The sequence below is a fragment of the Oxyura jamaicensis genome, chromosome 13 (assembly GCF_011077185.1).
Source record: "Oxyura jamaicensis isolate SHBP4307 breed ruddy duck chromosome 13, BPBGC_Ojam_1.0, whole genome shotgun sequence".
Taxonomy (NCBI): Eukaryota; Metazoa; Chordata; class Aves; order Anseriformes; family Anatidae; genus Oxyura; species Oxyura jamaicensis.
This window is the reverse complement of record NC_048905.1, coordinates 10,304,575-10,320,232: the sequence shown is the minus strand read 5'-3', so window position 1 is coordinate 10,320,232 and position 15,658 is coordinate 10,304,575. Positions and strand designations below refer to the sequence as shown.

Genomic DNA, 15,658 nt, shown 5'->3' with positions numbered 1-15,658 from the left:
TGCCTTCACCTGGGGGTGAGCAGCTTCAGGCAGTGACACCCCCGCAGAGAAAATGCTTCAGCGCTCAGGTGGCAGCTGGTGGCACAGCCTTGGAGGAGGAGAGGTGTGTACTGAAGCGGTTCGGTTCGTTTTCTGCCTTGCAGAGTTCAGCCAGTCTGAATCACAGATTCTGTTGATGTAGAGGAGGGCGGCAGGTAACTCGTACCCCTGGTACGCTCTTGTGCAAGAGAAACTGCTGACGGGCTGCTCCAGCTCCCAGAGCCCCAGTGCTGGGCTGGAGGTGGCCGAGGTCGGCAGCTGTGGCACCTTTTTGGTGTGTTAGAGGGCTCCGATCAGCAGGAAAATCGAGGGCAGTTGTGAACCTTGCTCAGAGCGGCTTCCCTTTCCGTGGCATTTCGGGGAGGCTCACGGGACCTTCCCAGCAGCAGTCCCCTCGCAGGAACGGCTCTCCCTTCCCGGTGGAGAAAGGGCTGAAAGCGTTGACAGCTTTCGGCCTGCTCCGCCTGGCAGCGTGCTTGCTGCTGGAGGAGCTCTTCTGGTGGGTAACGGCGAGGCGACGGACCTCGCGTGGGCACGATCTGCCTGCCGAGGTGGTGCTGGAGGGATGCGGGGCTGGCTCCTGCTGTCAGCGGGGCTCCGGTGAGGCTGGCAGGGAAGAGATCGCTAAGGGATAATCCCCCGCCCTGTACCCTGTACCTTCTGACGCTAACTAGCTCACGGTAGCTCTCTTTATTGCTGTTCACAAGCTAAAACTTGTTTCCTATTTAAGAAAACGAAGGTTCACTTCCATGCACAAACTCCGGGTGTTCCTGTGGGTGCACGCGTTACGCCCGGGGTTAAACCACCCCCTACAGGCACGGGGCTTCAAAGGTGCGGCTATCGCTAAAACGGGATCAGATCCGTGGGTAAATCTAAAGAGCAGTCGTATGAAGGTGAGGAGGTCACTCAGAGCTGTCCGGGCTTGGGGTGCAGGAGGAGCTTCGGCTGTGTTTCACGGGCAGAAGGACGACAAGAAGCAGCCCTAACCCTAGCGCATCGCCAGCCGCTTTAACCCGAGCGTGCCGCTGTGCGCCGCTCGTAGCGGGGTGCCGCAGCCGGTGTGACAGCAGGGCAGAGGCGAGGCCGCTTGAGGAACCTCAGACCTTCAACACCTTCCGTTTTATTTTTCATTTCAGCCTTAACTTCTGGTTTTGCTTGATGTTTGGAATAACCGTAATTGTAACCTGCTTGTAATGTGCTTTGCCCTAAATTCCCGATGAGTCTTTTCAGCCTTCGCCAGCGAGCGAATGTCAAAGCAAAGTGGCAAAACGTGCAGGTACTCCGAAAGGAAGCGACAGAGGCCGCCACCCGGGTCCGGCGAGGGCTCGTGCCGTGGTCTGATCACCCCAAATTACCTTCGTGCTAATTACTCCCCGCGATAGTGGCAACGCAAACGGAGGCGCTCGCGGCCGAGGTCTGGCTGGCGGGGGCTCCGGGCTCCCAGGGGCTGGGAGATGGGGCACGGGGTTTGGGGACCTGGCGTCAGGGGGCAGCTGGCCGGCGTGGTGGCAGCAGGGCGCGGTCAGCACGGGTGGGGAAACGCCTCCGAAATCGATCCGAGCCAGGCCAGGGGCAGGCGCCCTCCAAGCGGGACAGCGTGCGAGCGCGGGCTGGGGCAGCGGCGGTGACGGACAGTCCCTACAGCACTGAATCTACCTCCTAGGGAAATCTGAGAAATGGGTGTTGCTATGTCCTATTTCAAGGTAAAGTTCTAATCAGTTTGCCCTCGGCTAAGCTCTTGGGCTATCGTGGTGCTATTGTAAAACGTTCGGCAGCTGAGCACAGTAGGGCTGGACTCACGGCTCCTCGCCCGCGGGCTGAACCCCGGCCCTGCGCAGCTGGGGCTGGGCTGCGGTGCCTGCGACCGAAACGGGACAAGGCGTGTCTCCTGCGCCCGGGGAGACGGGGTTCCTTGGATCTGTGGTGGTCTTGAGACCCAAACCAGCCGTGCCAGTGGGCCCTGTGAGCGTAGAGAGCGAGTGGAGCCACGTGAAGCAAGCCGGGCGTCCGCTACCTGCATGTTCTGTGTGTCCGTTTGGTACTGAGCTGGTTTCAGTTTTTGTTTTTCTGATGTTTCCGAGTTGTTGACTTCAAGGAACTGGGTTTTGTGTATTTTTTTTTTTTTTTTTTTTTAAAGACACTGGGAACTTGTTTAAAAGCAGAAGCAGCAGCACCGGGAGGCTCGAGGTGGAGCGTGGCTGGAGCTGAGGGCGGCCCTGGCCGATGCACGGGGACGAGGGCAGGGCGCTTGTGCCGGCGGTGGCTCGTGCTGGCCTGGGGGGAGCAGGGTGCTGGGGGCACGCTCCCTGCCGCCACCCCTCTCCCTGCCACGGGCACGTCGCACCCCGATAACCCCACGGCGCTGCGTTACCGCCCTGCCAGCCCGCTCCCCTCCCAGACACCGCGTGGGGGATAACCTGCCTGGTCCTGAGCAGCCTCTGCCCTCCTCCGCTGCCACACGCTCTGGGTTGGGGTCCCTGGGGAGGGTGTCCCAGCCCCGAGGGGACCTACCTGGGTGTGCAGGGGGCTGCCGGGGAAGGAAGCTGTGCCCGCTCCCCTTCTTTTGCTGCCAGGGAGGGGACGGGGGGGACACGCAGTGCTCGGGCGGTGGCGTAGGGTTGTGCAGAAGCCGCGAGGTCGGTGCGGGGCCTCCCTGAGGCCAGGACCCCGCTGTGTCACCCGCTGAGGCTTGCTGGGGGTGTCCTGCCCAGGGTCCCCTCCTCGGGCTTCGCCGAAGGAAATCCTGGCTGGAGCGGGGGTGCCCGGCCCGGGCGGGTGCTGGGGACGGGTGGGGGCTCCGGGGGGACACGGGGTCACTCAGAGCTGTCCAGGTCGTGTCTGTCGGTTCTAAGCCGGAGTGTCAGAGCGGGTGAGAGAAACCTACATATTTCCAGCATGTATATTATTTTTAGAAGAGGGAGAGGGGAGAGTCTTGGACCATTGATTACTTTCATTTTGCTCCCCTTAGACTGTTGGCTGTGTATGTGAAACTTATAATGAAAAGAGGGTTGCCCTGCCCAGGTGCTCCCAGAACATGTACTGTAATTCTTTGTATATAGAAGAAAAATTACTGTAAAGTAAAGTTTAACTTTACTCTCGATGTCCTCTTGTGTTTTATCTTGCGGGGGGTGGGCAGTGGGCGAGTGGTTCTCACGGAGGCAGCACGGGGGGGGGCCCAGCTGCAATGCCGACCGTGGGCACCGGGCACCCGGGGCAGGGACGGGAGAGCCCCGTGGGCACCCTGGAGGGGGGCGGGAGACACCTTGAGCTCTCCAAGGGCAGAGCCCTGGTGCACAGGGACCGTGTGCCGCACGGCAGGGACGGGGCAAGCCCCGGGCACGTCAGGACAAAGCCGAGGGATGCGTCCCAGGCAGAGCCCAGGCTGCAGAGCTGGCGCAGCAGGTCGGGCAGGACCCGGGAGCTGCTCAGGACCGCGGGGGCTCGGCCCCGGGTTCAGGGACCAGGTCAGGCCTCACGCGGCGTCGGCCGAGCCCTGGTGCCAGCCCCAGCTGGAGGCGCGTGCCGCTGTCACATCTGCGAGCCCGTTCTCAGACCACAATGCATTTTATTTACATTGTACACCTCGGTAGGAGACACTTAAATAATCTGCAAAGAATCAGGCGCTAGGTCAAGAGAATAAGTTAGGGGCTGCTGCTGGACCCCACCTGCGGCTCGGGGAAGCAGCTCCTGCGGGCGTGGGGTCAGGGGCACCCTCGGCGGGGCGAGGAGCCCGGGGGGGCAGCGACCCGCAGCTCCTCACGCCTCAGGAGGCTTCCAGCACCATGCAGCTCTGCACGCCGAGTCCGGGGAAGAGAGCAAATCCGTGGGGCCACGCTCCCTTTACGCGCCACGGACGGCTCGCGCAGCTAAAATACAGCAAGTAAAAAACGGGAGGAGTCCAGAGAGCGCCGGCTGGCCGCCCCGCAGCAGCGCTTCCCTTGGGGCACGAGGCCTCAGTGGTGGCAGCAGCTGTAGAAGTAGGTGCTGCTCTTCTGGGCCAGGTCGACGCCTTTCTCCTCTGGAAGAGAGCGGGGGAGGAGGAGGAGGAGGAGGAGGCTGCTGACACGTCCGTGCCACAATGCCAAACATAGCCCAGAGCTCACAGCCCCCCCCTAAGCCCCCAGAAAGTCCTGAGCAGGGTCCGTGTCTGGCTGCCCCCTGCCCAGGGCTGAGGGGACACGGGGACACCATGCACAGGGACCGTCCTCAGCAGTGCGGCACCATCCCAGGGCAGTGCCCCGGGACCCCATCCCCTGCACCCTCCCCGTGGGACCCCCAGCGCCGGGCGCTCAGCAGGGCCCTGCCCGCTCACCTGTCATCACCTGGAAGGCGGTGAAGTGGACGTAGTCCTCGGCCACCTTCTGGAACAACTCATCTGCAGGGGGGGACGGGGGCAGCGTGAGTGCCACCAGCGCCCCAGGCCCCGCGCAGCCTCCCGCCAGCCCCGCGCGAGGGGCGCTGCCACGGCACGGGCGCTACTCACCCACGCTCTGCCCGGTCTTGCTGGAGGTCTCGAAGAGCTCTGCCTTCACCTCTGAAACAAGGCCCCGGGTGAGCAGTGCAGGACGTGCCCCCGAGGCTCGGCTCTCCCCGGGTCACCCCTCAGCCGTGCCAGCCGACAGCAGGCTGGCCGGGGCCCAGGGCACGGCCCCGCGCTGCTCCCGTCCCCGCCGCCCAGCTGGCAGCGGCCCCAGCCCGTGTGGGAACGTGCCGTGCTCGGGGAGGCTCCTGGCAGAGCTGAGGCCCTGCCGCCGCGCGGGGAGCACCGGCACCGGGGATCGATCGGGGCAGCGGGGAGGCGGCACGCGGCCGTACCGTCGGCGTAGTCCTGCGCGTCGTGGAAGTCGACCGCTCGTGTCCTGGGGTCGTCCTCCAGCAGGTCGCTCTTGGTGCCGCACAGGTAGATCCGGCAGCCCTGGGGGCCGCGGGGGGGCGGTGAGCACCAGGCACCGCTCCCAGCCCCAAAACCCACCCAAAACGCCCCAAGGCGGGGCCCGTCCCCGTCTTTACCTCCTCGCAGTTCTGCAGCTCGTTCACCCAGAACTTGGCCCGCTGGAAGCTGCTGCCGTTGGTGAGGTCTGCGAGAGAGGGGTCAGGCCCTGCCCCAGGCCCCCGCGTCCCCCCCGCGTCCCCTCCACCACCGTAACCCTCAGCCTCCGGCCGCTCCTCTCCCCGTGCCCTCACCGTAGCAGACGATGGCTGCCCGCGCCCCGCGGTAGTAGATGCGGCTCATGGCCTCGTAGCGCTCCGAGCCGGCCGTGTCCTGCGGGGGGACAGCGGGGGGGTCGGTGAGGGGCTTGGGGGGGGGGTCCCCGGGTTTGGGGGTGGCAGCACCCGGCGTGGCCGCAGGCCCCGTACTCACCCAGATCCCCAGGGTCACCGTCTGGTCCCCCACCGCCATCACCTTCGCCACGAAGGCGGCACCGATGGTCTGGAAGAGAAACGGGGGTGGGGACGGGGACACGGTGGGGACCGGCAGGGGGACGGGGGGGGGGGGCCCGGGGGGGGCCGGCCCGGGGGGGGGACACACCCGGGCCCCGTTGGGGGGGGGGGGGGGGGACGGGGGGGGGGGACCGGCCCGGGGACACGGTGGGGACACCCGGCAAGGGGTCGGGAACCAGCCTGGGACTTAGGGCCCGGCCCGGGGACACCGGGGTGACACGGAGGGGGCAGGCCTGGGGAGGCGAGCATGGGGACGGGAACCGGGGCGGGGACACGGGGGGGAACCGGGGCGGGGAGACCGGGGAATGCCGAGGGGGGCCCGGCCCGGGGACACGGAGGGGACTGGCGGGGGACACGGTGGGGACGAGCACGGCGGGGGTGGAAACCGACCCGGGGACACGGGGGGGGGGGGGTAACCGGGGCGGGGACGCGGCGGGGACCACCCCGGGGCCACCGGGAGCCACCGGGCCCGGAGCGGGGTGGGGACAGCGGGGACCCGACCGCGGGGACACCGCGACGGCCCGGCGGGGACCCGCAGCGCGTTTGGGGGGGGGGGGGGGGGGGGCGCGGCCCCCCCGGGGGGCGGGGCCCGGGGGGGGGGGGGGCGTTCCCGGCGCGGTGCCCGGTGCCTCACGTTCTGGTAGGGCCCGGCGCGGAAGCGGCGGTGGGCGCAGCGCTCCACCAGGCTGCTCTTGCCCGCGCCCTCCTGGCCCAGCAGCACCACCTTGGCGTCCACCCGCCGCCCGCTCATCCTGCCCGCGCCGGGGGCGGGGCCGCCGGGAGGGGGCGGGGCTACCGGGAGGGGGCGGGGCGGGGCCGCCGGGAAAGGGGCGGGGCGGGGCCGCGCCGCGCGCGCGAGGCACCGGGAGGGAGAATAACAAAGGGGGCGGGGCGGGCGCGGCGGAAGCGCGCGCCGGAGCGTGGAAGGGGCGGGGCTAGAGGCGGAAGTACGTGCGCGCTGGCGGAGCGGAAGTGCGCGGCGGCGCGGCGGGGCGGAGGCCGCATGGCGGCCGCCCAGCAGGCGCGGGCCGGAGCGGGCGCGAAGGGGGCGGCGGCAGCGGCGGCGCGGGAGTGAGCGGCGGCGGGCGGCCCATGGGGAAGTACTGCGCCAGCCTGGGCGTCCTCAAGGGGCCCTGGGACCAGGTCTTCGCCGCCTTCTGGCAGCGCTACCCCAACCCCTACAGGTGCGCGCGGCCCTCACGACATCGGGGCCTCCCCCCCCCCCCCCCCCGTGCCCCCCGGCCCCCCGGCCCCCCCCCCAAGGGGCCCCCCGGGGCCCCCCCTTTTGCCCCCGGCCCCCCGGGGGGGGGGACTCGGCACTCCCTGCCCGGTCCCCCCACGGGGAGGCTCCGGGCTCCCGGCGCCGCCCTGACCGGAGCCCCCCTGTCCCCGCTGCAGCAAACATGTCCTGACCGAAGACATCGTGCACCGGGAGGTGACGGCAGACCACAAGCTGCTCTCCCGGCGGCTCCTGACCAAGACGAACCGGATGCCCCGCTGGGCCGAGCGCTTCTTCCCGGCCAACGTCGCCCACTCCGTCTACATCCTGGAGGACTCGATCGTGGACCCCAAGAACCGAACCATGACCACCTTCACCTGGAACATCAACCACGTGCGCCTCATGGTGGGTGCGAGCGGGCAGGGGCACGGGCAGGGCACAGGCCCCGGGCAGCGCTCACGGCCGGGTTTGTGCCCGCAGGTGGTGGAGGAGCGCTGCGTCTACCAGGTGAACCCGGAGAACAGCAACTGGACCGAGGTCAAGCGGGAGGCCTGGGTGTCTTCCAGCCTGTTTGGTGTCTCGCGTGCTGTCCAGGTGAGTGCTGCCGACAGCCCCTGCCTTGCCCCCCCAGTTGGAGAGGTTTTAGTGCTGCTGTTTCCTCCTGCTGTACTCTACCCCTGCCTTGTGCTGTTCTTCTCCCCGTCGCTCCCACAACCCTCACAAGCTCTTGGGAAGCCCCAAACCACCCCCCTCAGTGTAACGCCTGTGAGCCACTTGGTGTTTGTCAGGCGGGGACAGGACCCCGCATGCAGCTCCCCTGTATGAGCAGGGCTCCAGAGCTGCACCCTCACAGGCTCTTCTGTTGCAGGAGTTTGGTCTGGCGAGGTTCAAAAGCAACGTGACCAAGAGTACCAAGGGATTTGAATACGTGCTAGCAAAAATGCAAGGTGAGCACCAGAGGAGAGGCTGTGCCCAACCAGGACGGGTCTCTGGGGGGTTACAGGTCGCGCTGGCATCGCACCAGTGTGTGGACAGGCCGCAGCTGGAGCTAAACTGACCGTGAAATCCTTGTCCCTCGCCTTTGCCCCAAGGGCACAGCCCGCTCTTCGGGAGCGGAGCAGGCAGGCAGCGTGTTCAGGCTCTGCCGAGGCCTGCAGGGAGGCTGGGCAGGGGTGGAGCTGAGGCGGGAGGGGGAAGCAGCAGGGCAGCAGTCACGTGCCCGCAGCTTGCTGCGACGTGCCGCGATGCACACGGGGCAGGAACACAGGGTTCTGCTTCTCCCTGCGCGGGGCGGGAGGCACAGCTCGGGCTCCGGCAGCTCACGGCAGCCAGGACGGGTTTAGCCGGGGCTGGGGATAACGATTTGTGTTACAGGAGAAGCTCCCTCCAAAACGCTGGTGGAGACGGCCAAGGAAGCAACCGAGAAAGCCAAGGAGACGGCTCTAGCTGCTACCGAGAAAGCCAAGGACCTGGCGAGCAAGGCGGCCACCAAGAAGAAGCAGTACGTGTGAGGAGCCAGGCGCAGGCAAGGGTCGGGCCGCACCGCAGCAGACAGGAGCCTCCTTAGATTTTATATTTTTAAACAAACCGTGCTAGTCTGACAATCAGCTGCTGGTAGATCCTTTCCAAGATGTAATTATCATTAAAGAGTCGACTTCCACCTCTGACTTTGCCAAGGGCTGGCCTGTCTGGCGCAGAGCCGGGCTGTGGGGGGTAGCAGGGAGGAGGCGGAGGCGGGTTTGACCAAGTGCCTTTACTGGGATAGTGTCGGGTATGTACAGGGGAGAGGGGCCGAGGCAGCGCTGGGGGCGTACGGGCGGGCAGCTCAACGCACTCACTTCCCCTTCCTGGCCCCGGCGGGCGGCGGAGCGGGCCGGTAGCCACGTCCGGCAGGGCTGGGCACTGCCCGGTGCCTGCTGCGGGCAGCCTCGGGGCTCCGCGGTGTCCCCGCCAAGGCCGGGCTGGCTGCCAGCGCCTCTTCCGCCCCCCTCCAAGTGCTTTGCTGTGCGCAGCGGGGACCGTTAGCCGCACCGTGCCCAGCTCCACACAGCGCCTGGGTGCCCGGTGTCCCCCGGTGCCCCGTGTTCAGGCAGCCGTGGCGGGGCTGGCAGTGGCAGCGGCATTTCCTGCGGGAGGAGGCCGGCGGTGCAGAAGGCGGCGGCGCTGTCAGGACCAGCGCCCTCGGGGGCTGGAGTAGCTGTGGTCCCTCCCGGTGCTGAAGGCGGCCAGCGGCGGCTCCGTGCCGAACACCGTGCCCTCCACGTCCACCTCGGCCTCCTCTGCGCACAGCAGCAACGGTCAGCACCCGGCGGCCACCCGGTGCCCCCCCCCGCGGCTGACACCCGGGCCCCCCACTGACCTCCGTCTGAGCCCGAGTGCTCGGAGAGCCGGGACGAGTCCAGGCTGTCCGCCCGCAGCCGCTCACCGGGTGCCAGGAGCTGCTCGAGGCGCTGCCGCAGGCTCCGCTGCTGGCTGCGCAGCCGCTCCTTCACCCGCCGCGCCCTCACCTCCTGCTCCTGCAGCCGCTGCGGGGACCGGGGTGGGGGTGGGGGGGTTGGGGGGGCTGTCACCGGGCCCGGGGCGGGGGGACGGGGACGGGGGGGGGTCCCTACACCCTGCACCGGGCCGGGCTCACCTGGATGTGCAGCCGGGCGTGGTGCAGGAGGCTCAGCGTGGTGGGCCGGGCCGGCCCGGTACCGGCGGGCACCTGCTGCTGCAGCTGCTCCAGGCAGCGCCGGAGCTGGGCTCGCCTGCGGCCGGGGCGGGCGGCGCTCAGCGGGGGCACTGCCCGGTACCCCCACCCGGTAGCGGCCCCGCTCCCGGTACCCCCTCACCCTTCCCTCCGCCGGTACCTGTGCTTCTCCAGCGCGTTGTGCACCGACCTGCGGGAGAGCGGGGGCGGTCGGTACCGGCACCGTGCGCTCCGCACCGGCACCGGGCTCTCGGTACCGGCACCGGGCGCTCAGCACCGGGCTCTCGATACCGGCACCAGGGGCTCCCCGCACCCCCCGTCCCCCCGCTCACCGATCGCTGCCCGCCGCCTGCCGGGCCCGGGCGGGGCAGAGCGAGGCGTAGCCGTGCTCAGCTTCCGCCAGTCCCGGCGGGGCCCGGCCGCCCCTCCCGGTGCCGGTGCCGCGCTCCCGGCGCTCCAGGAACTCAGCGGCCCGCAGCAGCGCCTGGATGCTGCCGCCCGCCGGCTCCATGCCTGGGGGGGGGACGGGGAAGGGGGGCGGGGCCGGCCCGCCGGGGGCGCGCTCCCATTGGCTCCGCCGCGCCCCACGGGGCTGACGTCGGCGCGCCGGGGCGGCACGTTCGGGCGGGAAAGCGGCGGCTTCAAATTTGAATCGGCGGGAAGGGGCGGGGGCAGGACACGCCCACGGGGGAGGTGGCCCCGCCCATGTGGGTGTGGCCCCGCCCACCCCGCGGCGCAAAGGCCACGCCCCTTAAAGGGGCCGGGGCGCGCCCGGGCGGGTGTGCGCGCGCGTGTGCAGGGAGCGCGGGCTGGGAGCGCGTGCACGGAGCCCGCGGGGCCGCGCCCGTGAAGGTGCACGCGTGCACCCGCGGCTGTGCGTGCAGGCAGCGCGCGCGGGGGGGGGGGGGGGTGTGCGTGCACGTGCACATGGGTGCGTGCTCAGCTGCGTGTGCACGTGGGCGCGTGCACGAGGGCGCGTGCACAGCCACCCAGCCCGTGCCCAGGGTGGCCGCTCTCCCCTCGCACCCACCCACGTCGGGGCACCCTGACCCCCCCCGCCCCGCCGAGCAGAGCCGGGCAGCAGCACGCAGCGCTGGGAGCTCTTTATTGCACCCCTGCCCCTGGGGCAAGGGAGCGCCGCGGGGGGGAGGGGGGGGCGGGTGGCAGCCGGGCCCCCCCACCCCACCCCAGGGTGCGGGCGGCCCCGCCGTCATGTGAGGGCTGTTTGCACCGTCTCAGGACAGGCCCCGGGGGCGGGGGAGACTCTGCCCTGGGCCCAGCGGCAGCCAAAGTTCACCTGAAAAAACGCAACGAAGCAAAAACGGCACCGGGCACAGCTCCAGCCCCGCGGCACGAGCCCGGCGGCGGCCACGCGAACCCCACCGGGAGCAGGGCACGGCCACCGCGAGCGGGGTGAGGCGGTCCTGCGCCCACCGCGGCCCTGCCGGCACCGGGCACGGAGCCCTCGTGCCGTGGAGCCGCTCTGCGGCCTCGGCACGGCCGCTCCCACCGGTCCTGTGTCCTCGTACGGAGCCAGGTCCTGCAGCCGGGGTCCTTCACCGGCTCCGGGAGTGCCGGGGCGCGGGTGAGATGTGCACGGTGTAGCAGTGTGCGCACACACGCACGGGTTTCGGCTGGCCGTAGTGCGGCAGCGCGGCGGTGTGCGGCGAGCAGCGGGCGCAGAAGATCTGCGGGCACAGACAGAGCGGTGTTGGGCAGGTCCAGGACCCCTGGAGCCCCGTGCCCAGCCCCGGCCCCCCCGTTACCTTCCCGCAGCTGCGGCAGTGGTGCCGTCGGCGCAGCAGGGTGAAGGGCGCGCGGCAGGCGCAGCACTGGCTGCACGTGCTGTCCGGCACCCACTCCGGCCGGCCGTGAGCTCCTGCTGGGGAAAACGCAAAGGGAAAAGCCCCCTGTGGCCCCATCCTCACCTCGGCACCTGCGGTGCCACCGGGCCGGCACCGTGTCCCAGCCAAGGGCAGCCCCGCTCACCCCTCACCTGCCCTCCGGAGCCCGGCTCCCTCCGTGGGGCTGTGGCACAGGGGGCAGTCGGCCACTCGGGGTGCGTCACCCACGTGCAGCTCGCCGTCCTCTTCTTCTGCAGAGACAAGGACAGGGGACTCAGTGGCTGGCACCTGCCCAAGTGGCTGCCAGCAACCCCAGCCGGGTGCCACGGCCACATCGTCCCCACGCCTGCTGTCACGGCCCCGTCTTGCCAGGAGGAGAGGAGCCGTGCCCCGTGACTCACTGCTGGTGGCCAAATCCTCCGAGGGGTCCCCCTGCGAGGCGACGATCTTGAAGACCGTTTTCAAGATGCTCCGCAGGTCGCTGGCGAAGTTGGTCTGGAGCTGATCGGCCACCCCTGCGCCGCGACAGCGGGGCTCTTGGTGCTGCTGGGGGGGCGCGGGGTGGCCGGGGGGGGGAGGCGAGGCGCTCACTCACCTGAGATGCAGACGAAGAGGGTGTGCAGCATGTCCTTGGTGCTGCTGTAGTGGGAGCGCAGCTCCGACCAGCGGGCACCCGGTGGGGCCTCGAGCCGGGGCCCTGGGCTACTTTGGGGGGGCTGGGGGCTGTACGGGGGGAGGCGATGGTTACCCACGGGGTGGCACAAAAAATCTGGCCACGCCGGCGCCGCTCCCTCCCCACGCAGACCCCCACGTGCCTGTCCGTGCCTGGGCTCTCCATGGCACCGGGGGGGGGCAACCGCCCTGTGCAGGTGTGGGGCGGAGGGGTGGTGTGGGGGGGGCTCCAGGAGACCCCATGGAGCAGGGGAGCCTGTTCCGGGCATGGCTGCCCCCCCAGGTCGGAGGGGTGGCCGGACTGCAGGGATCCTCGGATTCAGCTGCGCACAGGCTCCTCTCCAGCAGGCAGAGCTCCTCCGCCGACAGCACCCGCAGCAGGTCCCTGCGGCGAGGGGACAGCGTGAGCCCCGTGTCACCTCCCCACTGCCACCCGGGTCCCCCCCCCCTTTTTGCCCCCATACCTGATTTTCTTCAGGAGGTTGTAGAAGGGGCTGAAAACCCGCGACATCTGCTCGGGGCCGCGCTCCAGGCTGAGGGGACCCTCGGGGTAGATGAGGAGGCCGCTGCGAGGGGACAGCGTGTGACACGGGGTGGCTGCTGGGGCTGGCACGGGGCACCCCCGGGCACCCCCTCTGCAGGGGGCTGCACCCACCTGATGATGGCGAGGCGCGGGATGGTGAACATCAGCAGCGGCTCATAGCCATCGATCATCTCCTGGGTCAGGTAGCCTGAGCGCAGGGCTCTGTCGGGGGGGGACACGCAGCCTTACAGCGGGGCTGGGGCAATGCCGGGGGGGCTCAGAGCCCCTCTCCCCCCTCCCCGCGTGCCGTGCCCCTCACCTCTCCACCGTCTCGCAGAAGAGCACGATGATCTCCTGCTGCCTGTAGATCTCCTCGGGGGACTTGACGGCCACCAGCGAGGACACGTAGCTGGAGAGTCGGGGGAGGCGTGAGGTGCCACCAGCCTCCCCCGAGCCCCCCCATCCCAGCACCCCGGCCCCTACCTGAGCTCGAACTCCGCGAAGAGCCGGTCGAACTGGACGAGCGCCGCCCGCACGGGCTCGGGGTAGGTGCCGGGCTGGCTCAGGCTCTGCTCCCGCAGCACCGTCCGCACCAGCTCCAGGCTGCACAGCAGGTTCCTGGCCCGCGGCCGCAGCTGCGCCCCCTCCGCCTCCTCCACCTCGATGAAGGTCCCCGCCAAGAGACACTGCCGGGACCCGGGGAGGGGGCTCAGCAGCCGGCTCCCGGGGGTCTGCCCAGGGTGGGGTGCCCTCCTCATCCCCCCCCGCAGCCTGGGGGTCCCGGTTTCCATCGCCCCCTCCCCGGGGCGCAGGGCTCACCTCGGCAGCGAACAGCATGTGGTTCCCCAGGTTGTCCACCAAGAGCTCCTCGGGGAACTTGACCAGGTAGTCGCGGCTGTGCCGCTGCGTGGGGATGCACTCCTCCATGATGCGCTCGATGACGGCCAGCAGGTGAGCCTGGGGAGGGCACGGGCGTCACCTGCGGCCACCTCCCCAGGGACCGGGGGACGCGGCGGGGCCGTACCTGGCTGAGGTGGAGCTGGTTGAGGAGCACCAGGTACTGCTGCGGGTCCAGCTCGGCGTCCAGCCCGTTGATCTCGGCCACCACCCGCGTCACCCGCTCGTCGGCGAAGAAGAACTGCGAGAGCAGCCGGGGGTCGGAGCGCTGCGGGGAGAGCGGAGGGGCGATGGGGGGGGTGCCGCACGGGGGGTGCCACGCCGCAGGGCACCGGCTGGGGTCTGCTCCCGGGGGGGCAGCACCCCGCGGGGCAGCCCCGCGCCGAGCGCTCCCGGCCGAGGCGGCCGTCCCCACCCAGCCGTGCCTCAGTTTCCCCAGGGCAGAGCAGGATGAACAAGCTCGCCTGCATCCCGCGAGCGTGGGCACGGATCCGTGCACAGCTGTAAACACCGGACCGGGTGAAAGGTCCGCAGGAAGGCTCCTGGGCAGGGAGCGCGGGGGCACCGGGAAACGAGCTCCGTGCGCCGCTGCTCCCCAGATCTCTCCGCGGGGCCGGGCCCGCAGGGCTGGGGGGTGCCGAGGCCCGGTCCCGGCGGCGCTGGGGCGGGAGCGGAGCTGCCCGGTCCCGTCCCGCTCCCGTGAGTCACCGGCCGGGCCCGCCGGCACCGCTCCCTCCTCCGCCCTGCCCGGGGAGGGCCGGGCCCCGCCGGGTTCCCGGCACCCACCGGCGTCGCGGCGAGCCCCCGAGTCCCGCTGCCCGTGCCCGGTGCCCCCAGGGCCGCCCCCTCCCGCCGCAGCGCAGCCCCGGGGCTGTCCCCGTTCCCCGCCCGGTGGCACCGGCAGCGCTCCCCCCGGGGGGGCTCCGTCCGCTCCCCGCCCCCGTGCAGCCCCGGGTGCCCACCGGCCCCGGTACGCGGGGGGCGCCGCTCCGGAGGCGCCGGGACTGGCGGCCGCCCCGTCCCCGGTACGGTCCCCGGTACGGTCCCCGACGGGGCGGGCGGCGGTGGCCGCCGCCGCCGCTCTCACCTTGGGCCGGTGCAGCCACCTCCGGAGGGCGGCGGGCAGCATGGCGAGACCGGGAGCTCTGCCGCCGCCGCCCGGCTCCCCGAGCCCGCCGCTCGCCGACGGGGCGGGCCGGCACCGGGCACCGCCTGGGGGCGTGACGGGGCGGTGTCCGCCCACCTTGGGGTTTACGGCCGCGGGGACATGGCTGGCCGGACCCCGTCTCACCTCTGCCCGCCTCGCCCGGCCCGGCCCGCGGCGGGACCCGGGGCTTGCCCGGTGCCGGGAGGCGGCGGCCCCCCGACGGGCCGGTTCCTCGCTGCCGTCTCACGGCGGGCCGATCCCGGGCGAGGCGGGCGGGGTGCCCGGTGTCGGTGCCCGCTTCTCGCCCCTCTCCTCCCGGTTTCCCCGTGTCCCCGCAGCCCCTCCGGTGCCCGCCCCCGCCGTCCGTGGGCTGCAGGGCGGGACGGTCCGGGGGCAGGCGGCCGCTCCCGCACGGCACCGTGCCCCGGGGTGTTGCGGACGGCGATAATTCCGATGGCTCAGGGCCTAATTAGGTCAATTCACCAGCCAAAAATTCCCCGGGACTCAACGAGGCACCACCCGGGCGGAGGAAGTCCCTGAGTCACGGCTGGCACGGCCGGTCCCGGGGGGGCCCGCTGGGCTCAGCCCGAGCACCGTGCCCATGTCCCGCGTCCCCGGTACCGTGAGCGGGCCCCCCCCCTGCCCGCCCCTCTTGGGGCTGGGGTCTCGGGGGGGCTCGTCCCCATGCACTGCGCTCATCCTGCTGCGGGAGGCCCGACGGCACGAGGCTGGAGGCATCCCACGGCGGTTTTCTGGGGCGATGCAGTGGGGGGGGGGCTCAGCCGGGGAGGCTCGGGGTGCCCCGGGGGGGCCTGGCGGTGCTGCCCGTGCACAGCCCCGGCTGCAGGGTGCTGGGACGCCCCTGGGTGCAGCGCTCCCCGCAGAACCGGGGGGGGGGGGGGGGGGGCCCCGAGGGGACCCCCCCGGAACCTGCGGGCCCCCCCACCCCGGGCTCCAGGCCTCGGGGGCGGGCAGAGCCCGGCGGCGGCTCCCGCCGAGCCTCCTCCGGCCGCCGGGCGGCGCCCCGGTGCGCGGCGCTGCCCGCTCGGGAAATGGCGGCGGCGGCTTCGCCTCGCCGGGCCGCCCCCCCCCGGGCAGGGGCCGGACGGGCCGCGCCGCCATATTGGCTGTTGTCCTGTCTGCGGCGGGCGCCGGGCCGCTCTCGCCATGACTCGCAGGCGGA

At 70.9% G+C, this 15,658-nt stretch overlaps 5 protein-coding genes across 5 annotated transcripts in view; 2 read left to right on the top strand and 3 right to left on the bottom strand.

The window, feature by feature from the left end:
- Window positions 1–3,776: 3,776 nt before the first annotated feature.
- Window positions 3,777–6,276, bottom strand: RAB24 (RAB24, member RAS oncogene family). Its single transcript, XM_035338874.1, has 8 exons — window positions 6,116–6,276; window positions 5,402–5,470; window positions 5,224–5,302; window positions 5,050–5,117; window positions 4,855–4,954; window positions 4,523–4,573; window positions 4,352–4,414; window positions 3,777–4,057 (listed from the first exon to the last, which is right to left on the bottom strand). The coding sequence occupies exons 1-8, from the start codon at window positions 6,230–6,232 to the stop codon at window positions 3,993–3,995; spliced, it is 612 nt and encodes a 203-aa protein (XP_035194765.1). The 5' UTR covers window positions 6,233–6,276; the 3' UTR covers window positions 3,777–3,992.
- A 153-nt stretch (window positions 6,277–6,429) lies between these two features.
- On the top strand, window positions 6,430–8,367 carry PRELID1 (PRELI domain containing 1). The gene is made up of 6 exons (XM_035338873.1): window positions 6,430–6,528; window positions 6,559–6,665; window positions 6,880–7,105; window positions 7,181–7,294; window positions 7,569–7,647; window positions 8,075–8,367. Exons 2-6 carry the CDS (start codon window positions 6,574–6,576, stop codon window positions 8,209–8,211), a joined length of 648 nt encoding a protein of 215 aa, XP_035194764.1. The 5' UTR covers window positions 6,430–6,528; window positions 6,559–6,573; the 3' UTR covers window positions 8,212–8,367.
- A 38-nt stretch (window positions 8,368–8,405) lies between these two features.
- On the bottom strand, window positions 8,406–10,015 carry MXD3 (MAX dimerization protein 3). Its single transcript, XM_035338875.1, has 5 exons — window positions 9,725–10,015; window positions 9,553–9,582; window positions 9,336–9,450; window positions 9,060–9,225; window positions 8,406–8,979 (listed from the first exon to the last, which is right to left on the bottom strand). Exons 1-5 carry the CDS (start codon window positions 9,901–9,903, stop codon window positions 8,867–8,869), a joined length of 603 nt encoding a protein of 200 aa, XP_035194766.1. The 5' UTR covers window positions 9,904–10,015; the 3' UTR covers window positions 8,406–8,866.
- Window positions 10,016–10,569: 554 nt separating this feature from the next.
- LOC118173974 (lateral signaling target protein 2 homolog) lies at window positions 10,570–14,770 on the bottom strand. Its single transcript, XM_035338946.1, has 13 exons — window positions 14,416–14,770; window positions 13,456–13,596; window positions 13,251–13,388; window positions 12,915–13,117; window positions 12,751–12,840; window positions 12,564–12,653; window positions 12,373–12,474; window positions 12,048–12,293; window positions 11,832–11,959; window positions 11,638–11,751; window positions 11,389–11,484; window positions 11,159–11,274; window positions 10,570–11,080 (listed from the first exon to the last, which is right to left on the bottom strand). The coding sequence occupies exons 1-13, from the start codon at window positions 14,455–14,457 to the stop codon at window positions 10,949–10,951; spliced, it is 1,638 nt and encodes a 545-aa protein (XP_035194837.1). The 5' UTR covers window positions 14,458–14,770; the 3' UTR covers window positions 10,570–10,948.
- The window catches only part of FAM193B (family with sequence similarity 193 member B), a 9,122-nt gene continuing 7,919 nt past the window's right edge, over window positions 14,456–15,658 (top strand). The window contains 5 exon segments of the mRNA XM_035338945.1: window positions 14,456–14,860; window positions 15,434–15,497; window positions 15,500–15,555; window positions 15,558–15,623; window positions 15,625–15,653. Of these exon segments, the coding sequence (XP_035194836.1) occupies window positions 14,456–14,860; window positions 15,434–15,497; window positions 15,500–15,555; window positions 15,558–15,623; window positions 15,625–15,653 (620 nt within the window).